Genomic DNA, 21,165 nt, shown 5'->3' on the forward strand with positions numbered 1-21,165 from the left:
TTAGCACCAACCGCAGCACTTAAGTGGGCTACCTCCTGCTGGGTGAATATAGGCCTCCAAGTGTCCCACAGGGCTCTCTTCTTGGTCCCATATTATTTAACATCTTCCTTGCTCCTTTGACCTTACTCCTTCAGTCACTTGGGTTCACATTTTTTTATTTAAGCAGATGATATTCTTTTTCCCCCTTGACTCGCTTTCTTCTTGCATTAGCTCTGTTTGTAATAAATTAGATGTGGTTGCTGACTTGCTTTTTTAAACAAACTACAACTGAACCCCACTAAATCTGTTGCAATGTTATTCACCACACGCACATCCTCTATTTCTCCTTCAGCTTTCATGATCAGGGGTATACTTCTCTCATACAGTTCCTCCACCAAAATACTTGGTCTTAACTCTAGACAATGTGTTGTACTTCCATATTCAGATTTCTAAGGTGTTTTCTTCATGTGTTTTCACTCTTAGACAGGTAAGCTCTATCTGTTCTCTTATAGAACCCTCTTCATTACTACTACTTATCATTTCTATAGCGCTACAAGGCATACGCAGCGCTGTAGACCATACACAAAAAGACAGTCCCTGCTCAAAGAGCTTACAATCTAGATTCATTATGCATTTTCTTGCATGTCGTAGCTTTGCCTAAATTAAATTATTGTAACTCGCTACTCACTGGCCTTCCTAACTCCCAAATACGAAGAATCCAACTGGTTCAAAATACCGCTGTTAAACTTATCTACAATAATCATGTTACCCCACTTCTCACTGCTGAACACTGGCTCCATCTCTTACAGGATCCCCTATAAGTTTCTTATCTTCTGCCATCAGATCCAATCTTCAGGCCATCTGTCCTTCCTGACCACCCTCCTCAACCCTTAATCAACCAATAGGGCTCTTTCTGCTGAGTTACTCAGGCATCAGCCAGTGCCCAGAGAACGAGACGCCAACTGAATTTTGGTTTTGGATTTGGCACCAAAACTGTCTGTGACCTGGGCATGCCCCCGTCTGACGTAAGCAACCTACGCAGTTACTATGTCAGACGGGGGCGTGCCAAGGTCAGGGGAGACTGAAGACTCGCGTCGATCAGCTGTTGTTCTTCTTTCCCGTGCAGCGCCTTCACACAGAGGTGAGAGGCGCTGCACAGGCCCGGTAAGGAAGGGGGGCGGGGCACAGGGGCGGAGGATGGCGGGAGGCGGAGCAGTGGTGGGAGGAGAAAGAGAGAGACAAGAAGGGAGGGGGGCCCGGCACTGCAAAAGTTTTGATTTTTATTTTGAGTTTTTATTTAATACAGGGAGAAGCGGGGAGCAGCGGCAACCTCGGGCGGGGGGGGGGGGGGGGGGGCAAGGCCGTCCATACAGGACGCTCCTGATGAGCGCCTTTGCCCCTCCCGATCCTCTTTTGATGTTTGTTTAGATTTTATATTTTATGCAGAGGAAAGCGGGGAGCCACGTGTTTGTGTTGGGGGTTTTTTTGTTGTTGTTTTGACGTTTGTGGCATGCGCAGAGCAGCCAGCATAACGCTTGGCTGCTCTGCGCATGCTTTAGGGGCCGATTACCGACGGGGATTACACCAATTTTACAAATCTTCAATGCATTGTACTTTACAATACCGTACCAAACATTAAAGACTTGTTTTTTTGGTGCATTCTTCGTTTTTTAAAATTAGTTAAGGACTTCTACGTTTTACATTTTTTTACGTTTTGTTGATGCATCTGGGCCTAAGACAGGCCAAGTTTATCTTGGAATCCTACTGAAAATGTAATTTTAGACTTTAGGGCTAGGTTAGGCCTAAATGTGTTATATACTGAAGGACAGAACTTTCTCTGGGACTCCAGGTCAGAAACAAGCTGGGGGGGGGGGGGGGGGGTCTGCCTTTTTGAGAGACAGACTTGACTTTTTGCATGGTTATATCTAATCATCTGTGAAAGGAACAGGTTATCTTCTCCCTGTACATCAATACACTAATTTTGTTTTATTTTTACCCTTGTGTAGCTGTATGCATTAAGGGCCCAGGACTGTCCACTAACCATGCTGCTACAAGGAATAAATGCATTTCTGGATTTTTTTGTTTTTGTTTATTTCTATAGGATTGCAATACATACAGACATAGCTTTCTCGTAATTCGCTGTTCAGTTCTTATTTGAACATTTCTTTTACAATTTTTGCTAGCTTAATCTGTATTTGATGAGGGTCTGTTTGTGACCTGGTGTGTGACTCATGTGCACTTTTCCATCAGCTTTCTAAAGGGCATATCAAAATGAAACTTGAAACGTGTACTTTCTAGGGTCTGAGTACAAACCGTATCCTCCAGATCCCATGTTTTCTACTATAAAAATGCCAGTGGATCCAAACAATCGGCTTTTAGAACAGAAAGGATCCGTTTCTTACCTATTTTGTCCTCTGGAATGCAGCTGAGTTGGGGGGGGGGGGGGGGGGATGGAAGACTGGAGCAGGCATCACAGCATAGGCTAGAAGCCAGCAGAACAGAAAACCAGCCACTGTGCCAGTTTTCTACTGACTTCTAGACTCAGGAGGCTCTCCCTCCTCCACTGCCTCGATAGTTTGCACCAAACCATCCCAAGACCTGAATATTACCCCCATAGTAAACAGCATCAGATAAAGGTCTGCATGGTCCTGACCAAGATGGTGCAATAGAATATGCATCCTTGATCCTGCTCTGTCTTTCCACAGAAGTCTGTTTGACACAGCTACTAGAGTTGCCCCCTAAGCATCACTCCAGCCGATCATAACACATCAACTGCCATGAGGACATTTAAGCTTTGAGATTGTATTAGAAACAAACATTTTTTGTAGGGCAAGTTCTATGGTGAAATGTTCTAGCTCTGCAGCAACTGAAGAGCTTATTTCCAAAACCTTCTAAGTCCATTTTAGTTGCATCAAAGAACAATCATAGTAACATAGCAGATGACGGCAGAAAAAGACCTGCATGGTCCACCCAGTCTCCCAACAAGATAAATTCAACATGTGCCATTTTTTGTGTATACCTTACCTTGATTTGTACCTGTCTTTTTCAGGGCACAGACCGTATAAGTCTGCCCAGCACTATCCCTGCCTCCCAACCACCAGCCCCGCCTCCCACCACCAGCTCTGGCACAGGCCGTATAAGTCTGCCCAGCACTATCCCCACCTCCCAACCACCAGCCAAGCTTCTGGGGATCCCTTCCTTCTGAGCAGGATTCCTTTATGTTTATCCCACGCATGTTTGAATTCCGTTACCGTTTTCCTCTCCACCACCTCCCGTGGGAGGGCATTCCAAGCATCCACCACTCTCTCTGTGAAAAAATACTTCCTGACATTTTTCTTGAGTCTCATGTAAATATTTTTCACTTCCCACAAAGGAGTAGTAAATATACATTCAACAAGCTAAAACAATAGTGTTTTACATGAGTTGTGTGTTATAAATGTACAAAAATATTGAATTTTAGAGAAATGTATGCTTGTCATTCTATGCCAGTCTTCTGACATAAACCTTGAAATGTAATGGAAATGTGTTAGGTGCAACATATAAAAAATATTGAATAATATTAAAACTGATACATTCTTCTGTTGCTTGTTTATCCAAATATGTCAGTGTTACAAAATTGGTCATATTAGACCAGCAAAGAAAGTATGGTCGAGCCTATAAACTAAACTTTTAGGTACTGACAAGAGATACATGTCGCAACACAGCACTTTTATTCTCTATTTAAAATATGACATTAATGATAAGAGGCATTGGTAAAGGCAGTTTTCATTTTTACATTCAAGCATATGTTATTCAGTACATTATTTATTATACAAAATTGTCATTTTCTTCCTCATCTAACATTACAGTGTTTACATTATCATCCTCATCAGTATGGTTAGTCTTGGTTAATGCAAGCTGACACACAGGATTGTAAAAGCTTAACAAGTCTGCAGATGAATGTATATCTATACCAGCAGAGTTAAGCAGTTTAAGAACATCTGACGCTTTTGCAGCTTGAACGACACACCGAAGCTTAACAGGGGGAGTATTAAAAGCACTCATTTGTTTCCCTTTTTTCCCAATGACATACCAGCAAAAGCCTGCATTGTACAGAGACTTGTAGCCCACTTTTGCACCTTCGTATCTCAAACCTTTGGTCTTGGACAACTTAAAGCCTAAGTTTGCTTTAAACAAGGCTTTGCTTTGGGATTTGAAATCTGCCAGATACCAATGTTTACCTAAAACCCTGACATTACCAAATTCTGCATAAACAGTATGATAATTTCTATGCAGCACTTTTTCAATCCTACCAAAGACTCGGTCGGGTAGAAGAAACGAATGGCCACGAACAGGAAAATAGTGCTCTATCGATAATTCTGGTGCACATATTGTGCTGAAGTATTTACACACACCAATAATGGTGCTGTTACGATTTTGTGATGCACAGGCATCAGAAAACAACCTTATCTTCTTTATTTGTGGGTCAATAATTAGACTTTGGAGGAAATGCAATAATGCGCTAGCCACTGCATACGAATCTCTGTTGCCCTGAGTTTCATCCCAAGTGTAAATAAACACCTGCTCTGGACTTTGTGTTTGATTTTTCTGTATTACAAATGTGAGGTTATAAACCCAAATCTGCTTAGCTTAGAAAGCTTTGGACACCGCCAGCTTCGGGAGGGGTTGGTTTTGCTGCATGTCAAATGCAATAGTTAAACAGGGCTCCTCAGCATCATATTTAACAAAGAATAAAAATATTTTGCGTGTTCTTTGTGCAGGCAAAGTTCAGTTATGAATCTGTTCTTTTCTTTGTCTTTATCAGCTGCTTTAATTTTGGCTTTCAAGTTTTCACAAAGGCCACACATATCTGACCTTGGATTTCCAAATCTAAGGTTATATTCTTTTGTAAAAACGGAATAGTAGAGAGGGAATTTGCAGTGGTGGTTATTGGCCAGAAAGAGCTTCCACATTTTTCTGATGGAAAATTTGGAAGGAAGATACTTGCGATAAGCATTGTCACTACGCCCATAATGACAGTTCAGACATTTGAAACTGTTTATGTGAGTGCAAATGAGTTCCTTCGTAGCCTCACGAGATGCATTAGGCCACCGTCCTCCACGTCTCTCTGGCCGGAATTGGCGATTCTTTTCCCAGTAGTTGGCAATGCCCTGCAGCCGACTTGATGTCACGTTACATATGCTCTGGAATGACTTTGCACATACGAGAACATTCAGCACCTAAACAGGACAAGTTAGAATCAGTTGCTAGAGGACTTTATAATGACTGCGGAACATGCCACTAAAGATAAATTTCCAAGTAATTTGATTAGCCCTAGTAGACACTATCAGGGTCAGGATAAAAATCAAAACTGTAAAAAAGTGACTTTTTGGCATACCACATTTTTGGCATGCTTACCTGGTATGTAATGGCCATAGAACGGCATTGATTAGAATTCTCCTTCCTTGGGCGTTCACGTTTCAGTTTCGACACAGTCATGCACTTGAGAAGAAATGCATCTTGCTTTTCTTTGTCATTCGTTTCATATGGTTTCTTAAAAAATTCATCAATGTCTGTGGAGGACAAGTCCACAACTCGACAGAAGCTTGACTTCCCCACTCAAGTCTTAGGCTGATGACCACATGAGATAGTTGGTGATTTGCCATCAATACAATGCAGTTTCATCTTTTTTATGTTCTTCCGCCACTTTTCTGGACATCGTGTGCGTTTACGTTTATTTGACGATTTAACGCTTTCAGAATAATCATCAAATACAGCACCATCTGCCATATTTGAAACAAAAACATCATGTTGGGTCAATCACGTGACTTGCTAGAGCCTCATCTATTGGCTAGAAGACTTAACTGGCTTTGGAATTAACATCCACCTGGACTTAGCTGATTTTGGAAACAAACCTTATTTTAACTTTGCTGCAGGAGAAGGACAAACACACTTTAGATCTCAACAATTAATTACACTAATAGACAACAATATCCTTTGTCCATATGAAACTATTCTCATTTTTTGCCAAATGTGGACTCAGCAAGTTTTAGAGATGTCTTTCAATTGTTGGGGGCAGGGCTGGGACAGCAGGTTGTGGATAGATAATATATATTTGGACTTTAAACATTAAGGGGGAAGCATACGTATGTTGAGGGACTGCAGAGGGAACTAGACTCAATGGGATGTTGTACCCCCCTCCTCTGGGGAAGGCAGGGGCGCCAGCAGTGTTGGGTTTTTCTGTTTCAAAATGCTGGCAATCCTGTACAGTCCATTCGGTGGTGGCCTGTACAGGACTGCCAGGTGGTAGGCCCAGTGATCTCATCCAGATCCACTTTTTTTATGGGCAAGTACTGCTACAAGCCAAGTGCAGTCAGCCCCAAGTCAGTTGCATCCCAGAGCAGCAAATAGATGCAAATAGCTCTTAAAGCTCAATTTTCCATCATTTTCCACCAGCCTTTTCAAGATGGAAAGCATGGAATCTAGAGGAACCAGTTTTTTCCATATTCCATTCTTTCCGTGTGTATGAATCTCTAGCAGTCTGGCTTGTTCTGTTTCCCAATGAAAGGTGTATAGGTAGTCCAAGAACTGTCTGTAATACTTGCAACGCAATGCTACCTTTTCTGAAGCGCGCCCCTGGACAGCAGCACTTCAATGTACCTGTGCAATTTTATTCATTAATAGTGCGAGTTCTTCTCATTCGAGTATTGGATTGTCCCGTCCTGCTAAGTTCCCAGAGTATTAACTTAGGCCTCGCCCCCTGTAGTGCTGCTTGGGGGGTGGGGCATATTAACACGCGTTAAAGCCAAGGTCTGCTGAGCCTGCTCCTCTCAATACAATAAACGCAGTTAAAAGTACTATTATTAACAATCTACTGCACAAGCACCCCCACCCCCCTTGTATTAAACGTACAACTGCATATGGTTTCTCTTTGGGACGTCACACTCAGCAGGAAACGAAAGGGTCACGACTTTCAAGCACGGAGGGGGAGGGAACGCTCTTCGGTGTGTGGCTGATTCAGGAAACCCAGGACACGACACGAGATTTCCGACCCCCACCAGAACTGGAACGAGCGCGCCGCGCGTGCTACTCACTCAGGTAGAGGCGGTATTCAGGGGTGTTGGGCTGGCCCCGCTCCTCGGTGCGATAGTGCAGCATCCTCCTCAGCCAGCTGTGCGGAGAAACAGCTGCCCTGTACAAGCCGCAACCGCGCAGCGCGTTCATGGCTCCCTCCTCCCTGACATCTCCCCGCCTCCCTCAGGCAGGCCCTGTTGCCTCTAATCGAGTGCTTAGCTCGCGCCGCTTCTGTATCACACCGCCCCCTGCTTGCCGGCGTTGACAGCGCGATTCCTGGCACAGAACATGGCCGCTGGGAAGGAGCCAGCTGACCGAAGGAAATGGCTGACAGAATTCGGCTCCTGCCATGCATACTGGACGTGAAGAGTGCAGAATGACTGTGACAAATTTTGTGCTGATTAATTTTATGTCCTTTTTTAAAATTATTATTAAGTGTATTTCTCTCGTATCCAAACACGTGGCGAAAAGGCTGAAATTTGAAAGGCCAGAAAGAGGCTCGCAGCCATGTTGTGCAGCGTCATACCCGATTAAAGAAATTTAGAGAAAAAATAAACGTATTTTGGAAGGCATCCAAACAAAAGGAACTGATAAAGCTGTAGGGGCTAAAGGTATAATAGGAAGTTTCACAGTTAACACAAGTGGGAGTCGCTTTATACTGAAGCACATACACTGCCATACTGGGAAAAGACCAAGGGTCCATCAAGCCCAGCATCCTGTCTCTGACAGCGGCCAATCCAGAGTTTGCCATCAGGAATCTGTCCAAACCCCCCTTAAACTCCGTAAGGCCAACTGCTGTCACTACATTCTCCGGTAACAAGTTCCAGAGTCCAACTACACGCTAAGTAAAGAAAAACTCTCTCCTATTTGTTTTAAATCCACCATATTCTAGCTTCATCTTGTGTCCCCTGGTTTTGTTGTTGTTTGAAAGTGTAAACAAATGTTTCAATCCACGGCAGTTTGCCTTCTCTATCCAGAAGTGTTGCCAGATTGTGACGCCAGGGACAGCGAAGAGGCTTGTGCGCACACTGCATAGGTGCGACAGAACGCCTGAAAAATAGGTACCTTTGCCATCCGAAGTCTGTTAGGGGAGCGGGCGCATTTTGTTTACGGTCGGGGAAGCCCAAATCTGCACATTTAGGTCGACTTTAGAGATGGTCGACCTAAATGTTGAGATGGGCGACCTCAGAGATGGTTGTCCCCGGTTTAAAGCCATAATGGAAACCGAGGACGTCCATCTCAAAAACAACCAAATCCAAGCCCTTTGGTCATGGGAGGAGCCAGTATTCATAGTGCACTGGTCCCCCCTCACAAGCCAGGACACCAATCGGGCACCCTAAGGGGCACTGCAGTGGACTTCAGAAATTGCTCCCAGGTGCATAGCTCCCTTACCTGGGGTGCTGAGCCCCCCAAAGCCCACTCCCCACAACTGTACAACACTACCATAGCCCTTACAGGTGAAAGGGGGCACCTAGAAGTGGGTACAGTGGGTTTTGAAGGACTCACATTTACCACCACAAGTTTAACAGGTGGGGGGGGGGGGGAAATGGGCCTTGGTCCACCTGCCTGAAGTGCACTGCACCCACTAAAACTGCTCCAGGGACCTGCATACTGCTGTCAGGAAGCTGGGTATGACATTTGAGGCTGGCACAAAATATTTTTAAAGTTTTTTTTTAGGGTGGGAGGGGGTTGGTGACCACTGGGGAAGTAAGGGGAGGTCATCCCTGATTCCCTCCAGTGGTTATCTGGTCAGTTTGGGCACCTTTTTGAGGCTTGGTCACAAGAAAATATGGACCAAGTCGGCCAAGTGCTCGTCAGGGACGCCCTTTTTTCCATTAGCGGCCAAGGACGCCCATGTGTTAAGCACGCCCCAGTCCTGCCTTTGCTATGCTTTCAATTATGCCGATTTGGACGACCCTGGGAGAAGGACACCCATCTCCTGATTTGTGTCTCGAAAGATGGGTGCCCTTCTCTTTCGAAAATAAGCATGATACTGAGCAAAATTGACAAGTTAAAGAGTGATAAATCACCTGGATGGCATACACCCCAGGGTACAAAAAGAACTCAAACATGAAATTGAGGATCTGCTGTTAGTGCACTGTATCCTGTCATTAAAACCATCCGTAGTACCTGAAGATTGGAGAGTGGCCAATGTAATGCCCAATTTTTAAAGAGGGTTCTGGGGTGAACTGGGAAATTACAGACTGGTAAGCCTGACTTCAGTTCCAGGCAAAATAGTGGAAACTACTATAAAGAATAAAATTATGGAACACGTGGAGGGGCATAATCGAACGCGAACACCTATCTCCATGGGCATCTATGTCCGAAAACTGGTACATGAAGAGGCAGGACAGACCGTATTTTTGAAAAAATGGACGTTTTTCAGCTGGGCGTTTGTTTTTTTTTTAGCGATAATGGAAACGAAAAATGCAAAGCTCAAAAACTTCCTAATCTGAGCCATTTGGTCATGGGAGGGGCCAGGATTCGTAGTACACTGGCCCCCCTGATATGCCAGGATACCAACTGGGCACCCTAGAGGTCAGTGCGGTGGACTTCAGAAACAGCTCCCACATGCATAGCTCCCTTACCACGGGTGCTGAGCACCCAACCCCCCTCCCCCAAAACCCACTACCCACAAATGTACAACACTACCATAGCTCTTAGGGGTGAAGGGGGCACCTACATGTGGGTACAGTGGGTTTTGGAGACCTCCAATTTACCAGCACAAATGTTACAGGTAGGGGGGGATGGGCCTGGGTCCACCTGGCTGAAGTGCACTGCAGTACCCACTAAAAGTGCTCCATGGACCTGCATACACGCAGGCCTCTAGGACTTGTTGCTGCTATATAACATTGGCACACCAGTTGACACCTGAAGACTAATCTCTCCGAAAACGTCCTTTATTGGAATAAGCACGCTTACTCACAGTTAACTGTAGATCAGAGATTCTGCCCCACTGGCAACGAGTCTCCCTGGTACTGAGATGAGCAGTAGGTCAGAGCTGGCAGAATGCTGTACAATGCCCTCTTTCAGCCACATTCAATGTAAGAACTAAGTTCTGTAATGTGGCTAACACGTGAAAGGGATCTAAAACTGGCTTACAAAAATGGCCACTACCTCATGGACTACCGGAAACAAAACAGGGCACACTCTGACCCAGTAAGCAGGGGGAAAAGCACCATGGGAGTAGAGCCTACCAACTACCAACATCGTGAGCATTTGCCACAAGCTAGTGGAATCACGGAGCCCAATACCATACACCCACCAGAATGCATTGCTGATGTGACTCTGCAGTGCGCATAACAGAAAAGGTGTCACACTCACCCGAGAGCCACATCAGAACCAGGGAAAGGCTGTCACAGGATAGAACACATTCTGCTGTCATGGAGGTGGGTATGGCATTTGAGGCTGGCATACAGGCTGGAAAAAAAGTTTTTTAAGTGGGTTTTTTTTGGTGGGAGGGGGTTAGTGACCACTGGGGGAGTCCGGGGAGGTCATCCCCGATTCCCTCCAGTGGTCATCTGGGCAGTTGGGGCACTTTTTTGGGACTTGTACGTGAAAAAAAGGGTCCAAAAAAGTGACCCAAAATCGCAGTAAAAACGCCTTTTTTTCGATTATCAGCTAAAGATGCCCATCTCTCCTCGGCCGATAACCACGCCCCAGTTCCGCCTTCACCACGTCTACGACATGCCCCCGTCAACTTTACCCGTTTCCGCGACGGATTGCAGTTGGAATCGCCCAAAATCGGCTTTCGATTATACCGATTTGGGCGCCCACGGGAGAAAGACACCCATCTCCCGATTTAGGTTGCAATATAGGCGTTTTTCTCTTTCGATTATAAGCAGGATAGACAAACATGGTTTAATGGAACCCAGTCAGCATGGGTTCAGCCAAGGGAAGTCTTGCCTCACCAATTTGCTTCATTTCTTTGAAGGCGTGGATAAAGGTGAGCTGATTGATGTAGTGTATCTAGATTTTCAGAACGTTTTTGACAAACTTCCTCATGAGAGACTCCTGAGAAGATTAAAGAGTCATGGGATAGGAGGCAATGTTCTGTTGTAGATTATGAATTGTTACTGGACAGAAAACAGAGGGTACAGTTAAATGGCCATTTTTCTCAATGGAGGAGGGTGAATAGTGGAGTGCTGCAGGGATCTGTACTGGGACCATTGCTATTTAACATACTTATAAATGATCTGGAAATCAGAACGAATGAGGTGATTACATTTGCAGATGACACAAAACTATTCAATGTTGTCATAACACATGCGGATTGTGAAAAACTGCAGGAAAATCTTAGGAAACCGGAAGACTGCATCTAAATTGCAGATGGAATTTAATGTGGACAAATGCATAGTGATACATATTGGAAAGAATAATCCAAATCATCTAATATAATAAAACGCACCCTCAACGTTCTGAGGACAACGTTCTGAAGCCATCTGACATCACTCCCAGGCTGAAGGGTTCGTGGATTCATGGTGTGAAGCCTTCAAGCCAGCCAGTCGTCTCTGCCCCGCCCTCGCGTCAAACGTCATGACGTCGAGGGCGGAAAAAAAAAAAACCAATTCCGGCAGCGTCAGGGAAGGAGGCAGCGCTCCCGACGTCTCTAGCCTTCCCTTCGCTGTGTTCCGCCTTCTGACGTCAAGGATGACATCAGAAGAAGGCGGAACACAGCGAAGGGAAGGCTAGACGTCGGGAGCGCCGCCTCCTTCCCTGACGCTTCGCTGCCGGAACCGCCACGGAGGTAAATTTAAAAAGAAGAAAAAAAAAAAAAAGGAAGGTTGGGGGGAGAGAAGAGGGTGGCCAGTAAAGTAGAACAATGGGAGCGGGAGGCCAGGGGAGAAACGACAGAATGGATGCGAAAGGGGGGGCATGGATGCGAAGGGGGGGGAGAAGAGGACGGGCCAGGCTGGGACATGGGAGAGAGAGGAGCATGGATGCGAGGGGGGTCATGGAAGGGAGAGAGGGGACTTGCTGGAAAAGGAAGAATGGAGGCGGCAGGGGACAGAGGAGCATGGATGGGCATGGATTGGGAGGGCAGGGCTCAGGGAGAGAGGGGAATTGCTGGAAAGGGATGAATGGAGGGGGCAGGGGACAGAGGAGCATGGATGGGCATGGATTGGGAGGGCAGGGCTCAGGGAGAGAGGGGAATTGCTGGATAGGGATGAATGGAGGGGACAGATGGGCATGGATGGATATGGATTGCAGGGCAGGGCTCAGGGAGAGAGGGGAATTGCTGGATAGGGATGAATGGAGGGGCCAGGTGACAGAGGAGCATGGATGGGCATGGATTGGGAGGGCAGGGCTCAGGGAGAGGGGAATTGCTGGATAGGGATGAATGGAGGGGACAGATGGGCATGGATGGATATGGATGGCAGGTCTCAGGGAGAGAGGGGAATTGCTGGATAGGGATGAATGGAGGGGGCAGGTGACAGAGGAACATGGATGGGCATGGATTGGGAGGGCAGGGCTCAGGGAGAGAGGGGAATTGCTGGAAAGGGATGAATGGAGGGAGCAGGGGACAGAGGAGCATGGATGGGCATGGATTGGGAGGGCAGGGCTCAGGGAGAGAGGGGAATTGCTGGATAGGGATGAATGGAGGGGACAGATGGGCATGGATGGATATGGATTGCAGGGCAGGGCTCAGGGAGAGAGGGGAATTGCTGGATAGGGATGAATGGAGGGGGCAGGTGACAGAGGAGCATGGATGGGCATGGATTGGGAGGGCAGGGCTCAGGGAGAGGGGAATTGCTGGATAGGGATGAATGGAGGGGACAGATGGGCATGGATGGATATGGATTGCAGGGCAGGGCTCAGGGAGAGAGGGGAATTGCTGGATAGGGATGAATGGAGAGGACAGGTGACAGAGGAGCATGGATGGGCATGGATTGGGAGGGCAGGGCTCAGGGAGAGAGGGGAATTGCTGGAAAAGGAGGAATGGAGGGGGCAGGGGACACATGGGCATGGATTGGGAAGGCAGGGCTCACACTCTCTCATATACAATATCTTTCTCACTCTCACACACTCTGTCTCACACTGTATCACATTCACTCTCTATGTGCCACACAGTCACTCACACACTCGCTTGGTCTCATACACTCACTCTCACAGAGAATCTGTGTCTCACACACACTCTCTCTCTCGCCCACACACACACACACTCTCTCTCACACTGTGTCTCACATACACACTTGCACACACTCTCATTCTCACACACACACTCTCTCACAAACACACTCACACCCAAACTCACTCTCACACACACACACTCACACTTTCGCTCTGACTCTCAAACAGTCACTCTCACATACACTCTCCCAAACATGCAGACTACGAGGAAAACCTTGCTAGCGCCCGTTTCATTTGTGTCAGAAACGGGCCTTTTTTACTAGTAATTACCTGATGCTAGGGTACATCTTAGGTGTCAGGACTCAAGAAAAAGATCTAGGTGACATTGTAGACAATAAGCTGAAATATTCTGCTTAGTGTGCGGTGGCAGCTAGGAATTATTAGGAAAGGGATGCAAAATAAGACCAAGAATATTATAATGCCTTTGCAGTGCTCCGTGGTGCAATCTTACCTTGAGTATTACAATCAATTCTAGTCGCCATATCTCAAAAAAGATCTAGTGGAATTAGAAAAGGTTCAAAGAGGAGCGACCAGAATAATAAAGGGATGAAACTCCTCTCATAGGAGGAAAGGCTGAATAGGTTAGGGCTCTTCAGCTTGGAAAAGAGATGGCTGAGTGAGGTCTACAAAATCCTGTGTGGTGTAGAATGGGTAAAAGTTAATCAATTTTTCACTCTTTCAAAATTACAAAGACCAGGGGACACTCAATAAAATTACATGGAAATATTTTTTTCATTCAAAGAATAGTTAAGCTGTGGAACTTGTTGACAGAGGATGTGGTAACAGCAGTTAGTGTAGCTGGGTTTAAAAAAGGTTTAGATAAGTTCCTGGAGGAAAGTCCATAGTCTGTTGTTGAGATGGACATGGGGGAAGCCACTGCTTGCCTTAAGATTGGTAGCATGGAATGTTGCTACTAACTGGGTTTCTGCCAGGTATTTGTGACCTGGATTGGCCACTGTTGGAAGCAGGATACTGGGCTAGATGGACCATTGGGCTGACCCAGTATGGCTATTCTTAATATTCTTATATTTTGTAGGCAGTAAGGGCTCATGTGCTAATCATCACGTGGTAATGTAGCTGCACTAATTGATTCACACTCTCATGCCCCCCTCTCTGCTCTCAGACATGCCCCTTCTACCACAAAAATAAGTTTTTGTTTTTTTAGTACACGGCACACAAATTTGGAATTTACCAGAGAATACCTGAGTGTGTCCTGCAGTAAGCCCTTTTCAGCTGTGGTAAATGTGCACTAGTGCTTGATGCAGCTTAGTAAAAGGACTCCTTAGTATCCTCTGAATGGCTGCAAATTGTCTCTTGGCTATGAACGTAAATGAACTTTTTAATTAAATTGAACAGTCGAGAAGCCTATGCAGAATTGGACTTGCTTGGCAATTTATGCAAAAACAAAATGAGGATCATGGCCCTATCCTTTGCAATATGTAGTTTTTCAGATTTTAGCCCCCCGTCCCATCTCACCATTCTATGATTTTTTTTAAGTGCTTCTTTCCTAGCCCCTACCCTTTCTCCTCTCTGTAGACTATCACATCCCCCTATAAATCTGTTACCCCACTGATACTTAAATGAGTTTTAAGTGTTTTCAGCCAGATTACCTTGACTTTTGTGATTGCAGCATGAGATGCACTTTCACTTTAGATATATGTTTTCATAAGTGTAGTTTGAATTGGGCATGGGGGTGCCCGCCCCCCTCCCCCCATTGTTGCAGACCCTAATGCTTGAGTCGGTCCCCCTTCCCCCACTGCCAATATGACTTCCTTACTCTCAGCCTCCTCCCCCCACCCAAGTAAATGGACAACACCAATTTTTTTAAGATGACTGATTTATGACAATGCTAAATTATGAATGTACATGAACGATGTGCAGAATAGACATCCAGGTTTGATACCATGATGACTGGCACAACTGCTCAAACATGTCCTAATTTTTAGCCTATTGTCATCATGTGACATATATATGTGCACATATTCCTGTTATTGCATAGATCTGTATGTGGTAAAAAAATCTTAATACTTTCTGTTAGATGTACTCTCATTTTCTAATGGTGGATGTCCCTACTGCTGAATAAGTGACCTTGACTTGCCCAGTGTTGTAAGTGCATCTCTATAGCATAGAACACACATAAGAAGTTAGGTCACAGTCAATTTTTGTGAGGTAGAACATGCCACCATGGGGGTTATTGCTTCATAAATCATCCTTGATAAATGTTTTTTAAAAATGGTTCACTGAGAAAGAATGCCTAGGGCACTACTTGCCTCCTATCAGAAAGCCATGAGAGCTTTCAGTAAAATAAATAAATAATAATAATAACAAGAAATATAGACTATAAGTATGCTCAGTTGAAAGCTCCTACTGCCCTGCAGGTACACACAAATGCTTGAAAGAATAAAAGGAGTACTGGGAATGAATACAAAATCTCTGCCTGTTCTGTCTTTCAAAGAAAATTACAACCAAGCTCTCAGGGAAAAATGCGCCTTTTCAAGCCCTTGAAGAGAATTCAACTGTGACTAGTTCCAAATATACAGTTACTGTACTTCATTACACAGATATATTGTTTTTGTGAGAAGCACTAGGGGTTGCCCTGTCTGGTGGAACTGGATCTTCCCAAGGAGAGAAACTAGATTTCAGTTTGGAAGATAAGGCAATGGTAATTGCTTAAGTACTGTTTGTAAAGATTTTTATAGACTCAATGACTGGACAAACTAATTAATTTCTAGCAAATATTCAGTGTAAACTTAATAAATAACCTGGTCTACAGATAGTCAAACAAAATTTATCCAGTTATCTATAGACTTGCTATTTGGACTTTCCCAGTCAACCAGTTAAACTTGGCTTGCCAATGCCAAATATCAGTGCCAACTAAGCAATCTATAATTGTGCTCCCAAACCTCTTCTACAACATCCCTTGGAGTCACTTCTTCAGGGGATAGGTAATGAATAGGTGGCAACAATCCTACACTCTGTATTTTTCAGATTACTAGTGTGGAGGTTTGGGAGAGAGTGGCACAAGTGCCTTTGAACACCATCTGTCGATCCTATGGATAACTGTATATGAGAAAATGGATTTTGGTACTAAGACGACAGCTTCAATTTGGAATGAATGTCATAATTAAGGACATCCAACCCAGCCTGCATGAGCACCCTTCATTAAACAATGATTGTGAACTGAAATTTGGACAGAGACATAAGATTGGTGTGTATAGAAACAAGAATTGAACATTACCTGCAGATTTCATCAATAAAAGCTCTCACAATTTTTTAAGGGGTAAAGGGTAATGAATTTGATATACCAACTTTCTGTAGCACAACCAAAGCAGTTTACATATATTAGATGCAGGTACTTTCTCTGCCCCTAGTGAGCTCACAATCTAAGGGCCCTGTTTTCTAAGGCGCACTAGCGTTTTTAGCTCATGCTAAAAACGCTAGCTCGCCTACAGCACAGCTTAGTAAACACTTGGACATCAGATGTGCAGCATCTTCAGTGTAGAGGGAAAGGAAGGAAAAAACAGGACATAACAAGTAGGATAAGAGGGGATGAACTACAATATTAATACCTTTGTTGTCTGAACATTTTGTTTTTCCATCATCTTGGTCCCAATTTCTTTTTTCTACTTTCTTGTCTGTCTTCTGTCTTTCCTGTGTCTCCTATCCATTTTTCTTTTCTCTTCTCTTCTCTCTTGTTCCATTCCCCCACTATGCCTGACTCTAACATATTGATTTTTCCTTTTCAGCTCTTTCTTCCCTTTTTTTTTTCTGCCTCTGTCCACTCAAATTTAACCTTTCTTTCTCAACCTTCTCCTTCTTTTTAATTTTCATCTACCTATCAATTTTCCATCTCCTCTCAGTCCCTAGCTGTCCCATTTCCCATTTCACTCTTTTCCCAGCCTCCTATATATTAGTTCCATCTACTCCCTATTACCACATTTCTACCTCTGTACTTATTATTCTCCTCTCATTCATCTCCTTGATACCCACCTTTTGACCTCTCCGACATGGTTCCAACATTTCCAGAATCCTATCTTTCTCTCTCTCCACTCTTGTAGCCCTCCCTACTCTCAGTATCTGACATCTCTCTGTCCCTTTCCCTCCACCCCCTAGAGTCTTCCTGTTCTCACCTCTCTTCCCTCCTGCTCCCCCCATGGGTCCATCTTTCTTCCTCTCCTTGCCCACCCCCATGGGCCAACATTACTCTCTCTCTCTTTTATGTTCTTATTCTTCCCCCCTCCCTTGATGCAGCATTGCTTTCTTCCCTCCATCCAATTGTTCAGCATCTCTCTCTTCCTTCCACCCCCAGGTCCAACTTCTCTCTCTTCCAGACTGCCCTCCCATCCAGCATCTCTTCCTTTCCCCCAGGTCCACCATCTCTCCCTTTTTCTTCCCACCTTCCCTCCCATCCCATATCTCTCGCTCTCTCCCTCCCTCTCTACCACCTCTGGGTCCACTATCTCTCCCTTTCTCATCCCAACTGCCCACCCATCCCATATCTCTCCCTGCCTGCCTCCCTCCCTCCCTACCACCGCCGGGTCCACCATCTCTTCCTTTCAGTTCCCTCCCTCCATTCTATTGTCCACCAGCTCTCTCTCTCCCTCTCCTCTGTTTCTGGGCCCATCATTTCTTCCCCTTTACCTCTCCCCACCTCAGTCCAGCATTTCCCCCTCTTTGAACCCCTTCCCCCAGTCTACTTTAAAAACAACTGCTCCAGGGCCCCCTATTTGTCCCCCTAATACTGGCCTTGATTCTAAGCTCTATGTGAAGCACTGGCAAGTGAAGTTACTTCCTCGAGGTTGCAAGGTCAATCAATGGAAAAGCAGGATTTGTATTCTGGCTTCCATACTTTTCAGTCTGCTGTTCTAACCAATGTTACTCCTGTGCCTTGTTGATGATTGCCACTCATATAAGGAAGGAATTATAGAAGACCTGGAGGTTGATAGGATTTCCCCACCAAAAACTTTGTGTGGGTTGTTGTGGGATATTTCTGCTGACTTGTATGAATAGATATGTGTCAGCTACAGCAATATTGAAGCAAACTTCATTTCCAAAACAAACGAACAAAAAAATGTCTCTGTGCTGTGACATACAAACTCCATAAAGCTAGTCTAAATAAAATGCAAAAACAAAAACCAAGAGCACAATACCATTAACCCATTAATTATTAATCTTCATTATAAAGAAGACATATTCCTTGCAGGTTTAGAAAACATGCTGAAATTATTTCTTTCAAAACAGTTAATACAGGATTAGAAAACTACTAAAAGCATATAAGAAAGCCGCCAGGAAAATGAGTGAGTAAAAAATGGCAAAAGCATTTTTCTGTCCAGAGCCTGACATTTTCTGTCCCACGACATAATAATTTGAATGGCTCCCTCATGTGTCACTGACTCTGATCTGCTTACCTTACACAGAGGAGGCTGTGCAGAATTCTAATAGGTTACATTAGTAACATCTCCCAGCAGACAATGTCAGGCACTGTAAGAACAATTTATAATTTATGAAATATAGAACAGGAGAAAGGAGTCTTTTGCAAGGCAAGTGAAACTTATGGGAAAGGATATCACTCTGTGAGCAGGTTGTACAGTATGTGACAGAGTTTAACTCCTTGATTTTCAATAAACCACTGAATAATAGAAAATCAGATCGTTTTACTCAGTGTGGGTTGATATTCAAAAGGGTTTAACCAGGCAGAAGAAGCTCCTGCCTGGTTAAAACCTGCTGAGCTGGCTCTCAGCTGATATTCAGAGGCACTTAATCGGGCAGTGTAGCTGAATATCGGTTCTAACTGGCCATAATGAAACCAGCCAGTTGAGTTGCGGTACCAGAAGTTATGCAAGCACCGGCAATATTCAGTACCAGCGCCTGCATAGCTAACCAGCAGTCCTAACTTTGCCCAGTTAATTATGCGGATCTGGATTCTGTAAAGGTCATCAAAAATTGTGTTCAGACATTCAGATGTTCCCAATTTGTGCATGCAATTTAATTGAATAACAAGCCAATTAGTGCTAATTGGCTTTTTACCAAGCAATTATTGGCAGTAATTAGATTTAATTGGGACCAATGTGCATAAGGTTAGGCGTGGGATCCACGCCTAAAATTTACATATGTTCCAAAAAAGGGGGCTTGAAAATGGGAGGTTCATGGTTGTTGCAGGACAGAACAGGGGCGTGACTTCAAGTTACACACGTAATTACAAAATAATGGTGCTCTGCACATAAATTTAGATGCTGGCATTTGCACTTCGTTTTTGTGGAGCTCTGTGCTTGTGGTAATATCCAGTAACCTAGCCTAACTAGATTTTAACAGCACCTTAAAAAGCAACATGTATCACCTTGGACTGCATCTGTTCTTTAGTAGATAACCAGACCAGCTCCACAAGAACGTGGACTAAGCATGTACTAAGCATAGATCAGGAACACTGGAGAAGGACTACAGAATCAGGCATAGAGCAAGAAGAAGCCCAAATGGATCAGAGATTCCAGAGGACGTATCAGCAAAGGTGTGTCTCTATTGCTCCCTTTACACATCACTGCCAGTTCAGGTATACCTTGTTTTGAACCAATGAAACCTTCTGAGGGCATATCTAACTCCCTGGCAACTAGAGGATAATTGTCCCATTGTTTTCCCTGTAACTTCCTCACTTCAAACTTCTAAGGTTGCTGATTCAAGACTCATCTCTCTTATTGGCCCCTCATGTGGTTTCAGGATCTGGTGTTCTTGGTGAAGGAATTTGAGTAGATATTTTTGCATTTGTGTTCCAAAAGGCTCCCATCTCTGGTCTTTTGTATTATATATTGGTGTATGTCAGGGGAAGGGGCTGTTTTGTAGAGAGAGAGAGAGAGAGAGAGAGAGAGAGAGAGAGAGAGAGAGAGAGAGTGTGTGTGTGTGTGTGTGTGTGTGTGTGTGTGTTGTTTACTTTGTAAACCAATTTAAATCAATAAATATCATTTCCTAACCATTAGATAATACCATTGTCATTGAATGTTTCCTCAGTCCAAAGTTTGATAAAGAACTTTGGTAGTGCAGGGGTTCTTCCTTTACAGTGTTAAGAGGGCCATGTGGAAGGCTGGGTGGATCTGAAGCCTTGCAGACAATTATATCCTGAAGGTCATCTGTTTCTGGATGAGCTAGGGCAACATAAATCTCTGTTCAAACTTATTAGGTCTTCTTATCAACATGTGTCTCTAGACCCACACTTTATCTTTCATTGGGGGTCTTTTGTCGCCAAGTATCTCCATATCTCTTTTGGCATTCTTTCTACTTTCTAGGGCTTGTTGCCAGTGTTGTTCACAGTACTAGGTCAAAGTACTTAAGTAAAAGAAAAAATAAATGTATATTTTAATATTTAAGTAAAAGTACAGTGAAAAATATATTTAAAAATTTACTTAAGTAAACGGTAAAAAGTATAAGTACCACAACTACAATGTTCATTGCACTTTGATTTTAGGAAAACTACATTTTTGAAAATGGCTGTCACTCATGTGAGTGTTCTTGTGAGTCATTAATCCAGCAAAGCTAAAAAGGTGTTTAACAACTGCACTAGCAGAAAGAGGATTATTCAGTCTGATAAAAGGTTCCTTCAAACTAGGCCAGTTTGCAGTATTACTGATGTCTTCTCACTGGGTCTGCAGGTTTTGATCAAGGGAATCTCTGAAACAATTTTGTTTGATGGCAAACTCTGTTTGACTATCTTTGAGAACTGATGCAAGAACATCAAATATGTGTGAACCAACCCTTCAGTGTAAAATTTTCTAGGGGATGACCAAGAATGCGACCAGCTTTCTGCTTCAAAGTGATCCAACTCATCACTGTTCTCTATGGCTGTAGACCAGAAACCAGTTCAACAAACACAGGGAAGTCCTCTGTTTTTATAGGCTATATTCACTGAACTGCAAAATTTAAGATGAGATGATCCACTGTTGCATGACAAGGTTTGCAATAGGAAAATCTTGTTCCCAGTTTTGCTGTTTTATTTGGTTTACTGAGGAATTGTCA

At 44.2% G+C, this 21,165-nt stretch overlaps 1 protein-coding gene across 1 annotated transcript in view; it reads right to left on the bottom strand.

Moving 5' to 3' along the window:
- PPA2 (inorganic pyrophosphatase 2) overlaps positions 1-7,243 on the bottom strand; it is an 88,151-nt gene extending 80,908 nt beyond the window's left edge. The window contains exon 1 of the mRNA XM_030190764.1: positions 7,053-7,243. Coding sequence (XP_030046624.1) covers positions 7,053-7,182 — 130 coding nt within the window. The 5' untranslated portion in view covers positions 7,183-7,243. The remainder of the gene's footprint in view (positions 1-7,052) is intronic.
- Positions 7,244-21,165: the final 13,922 nt, after the last annotated feature.

The sequence above is a fragment of the Microcaecilia unicolor genome, chromosome 2 (assembly GCF_901765095.1).
Source record: "Microcaecilia unicolor chromosome 2, aMicUni1.1, whole genome shotgun sequence".
Classification (NCBI taxonomy): domain Eukaryota; kingdom Metazoa; phylum Chordata; class Amphibia; order Gymnophiona; family Siphonopidae; genus Microcaecilia; species Microcaecilia unicolor.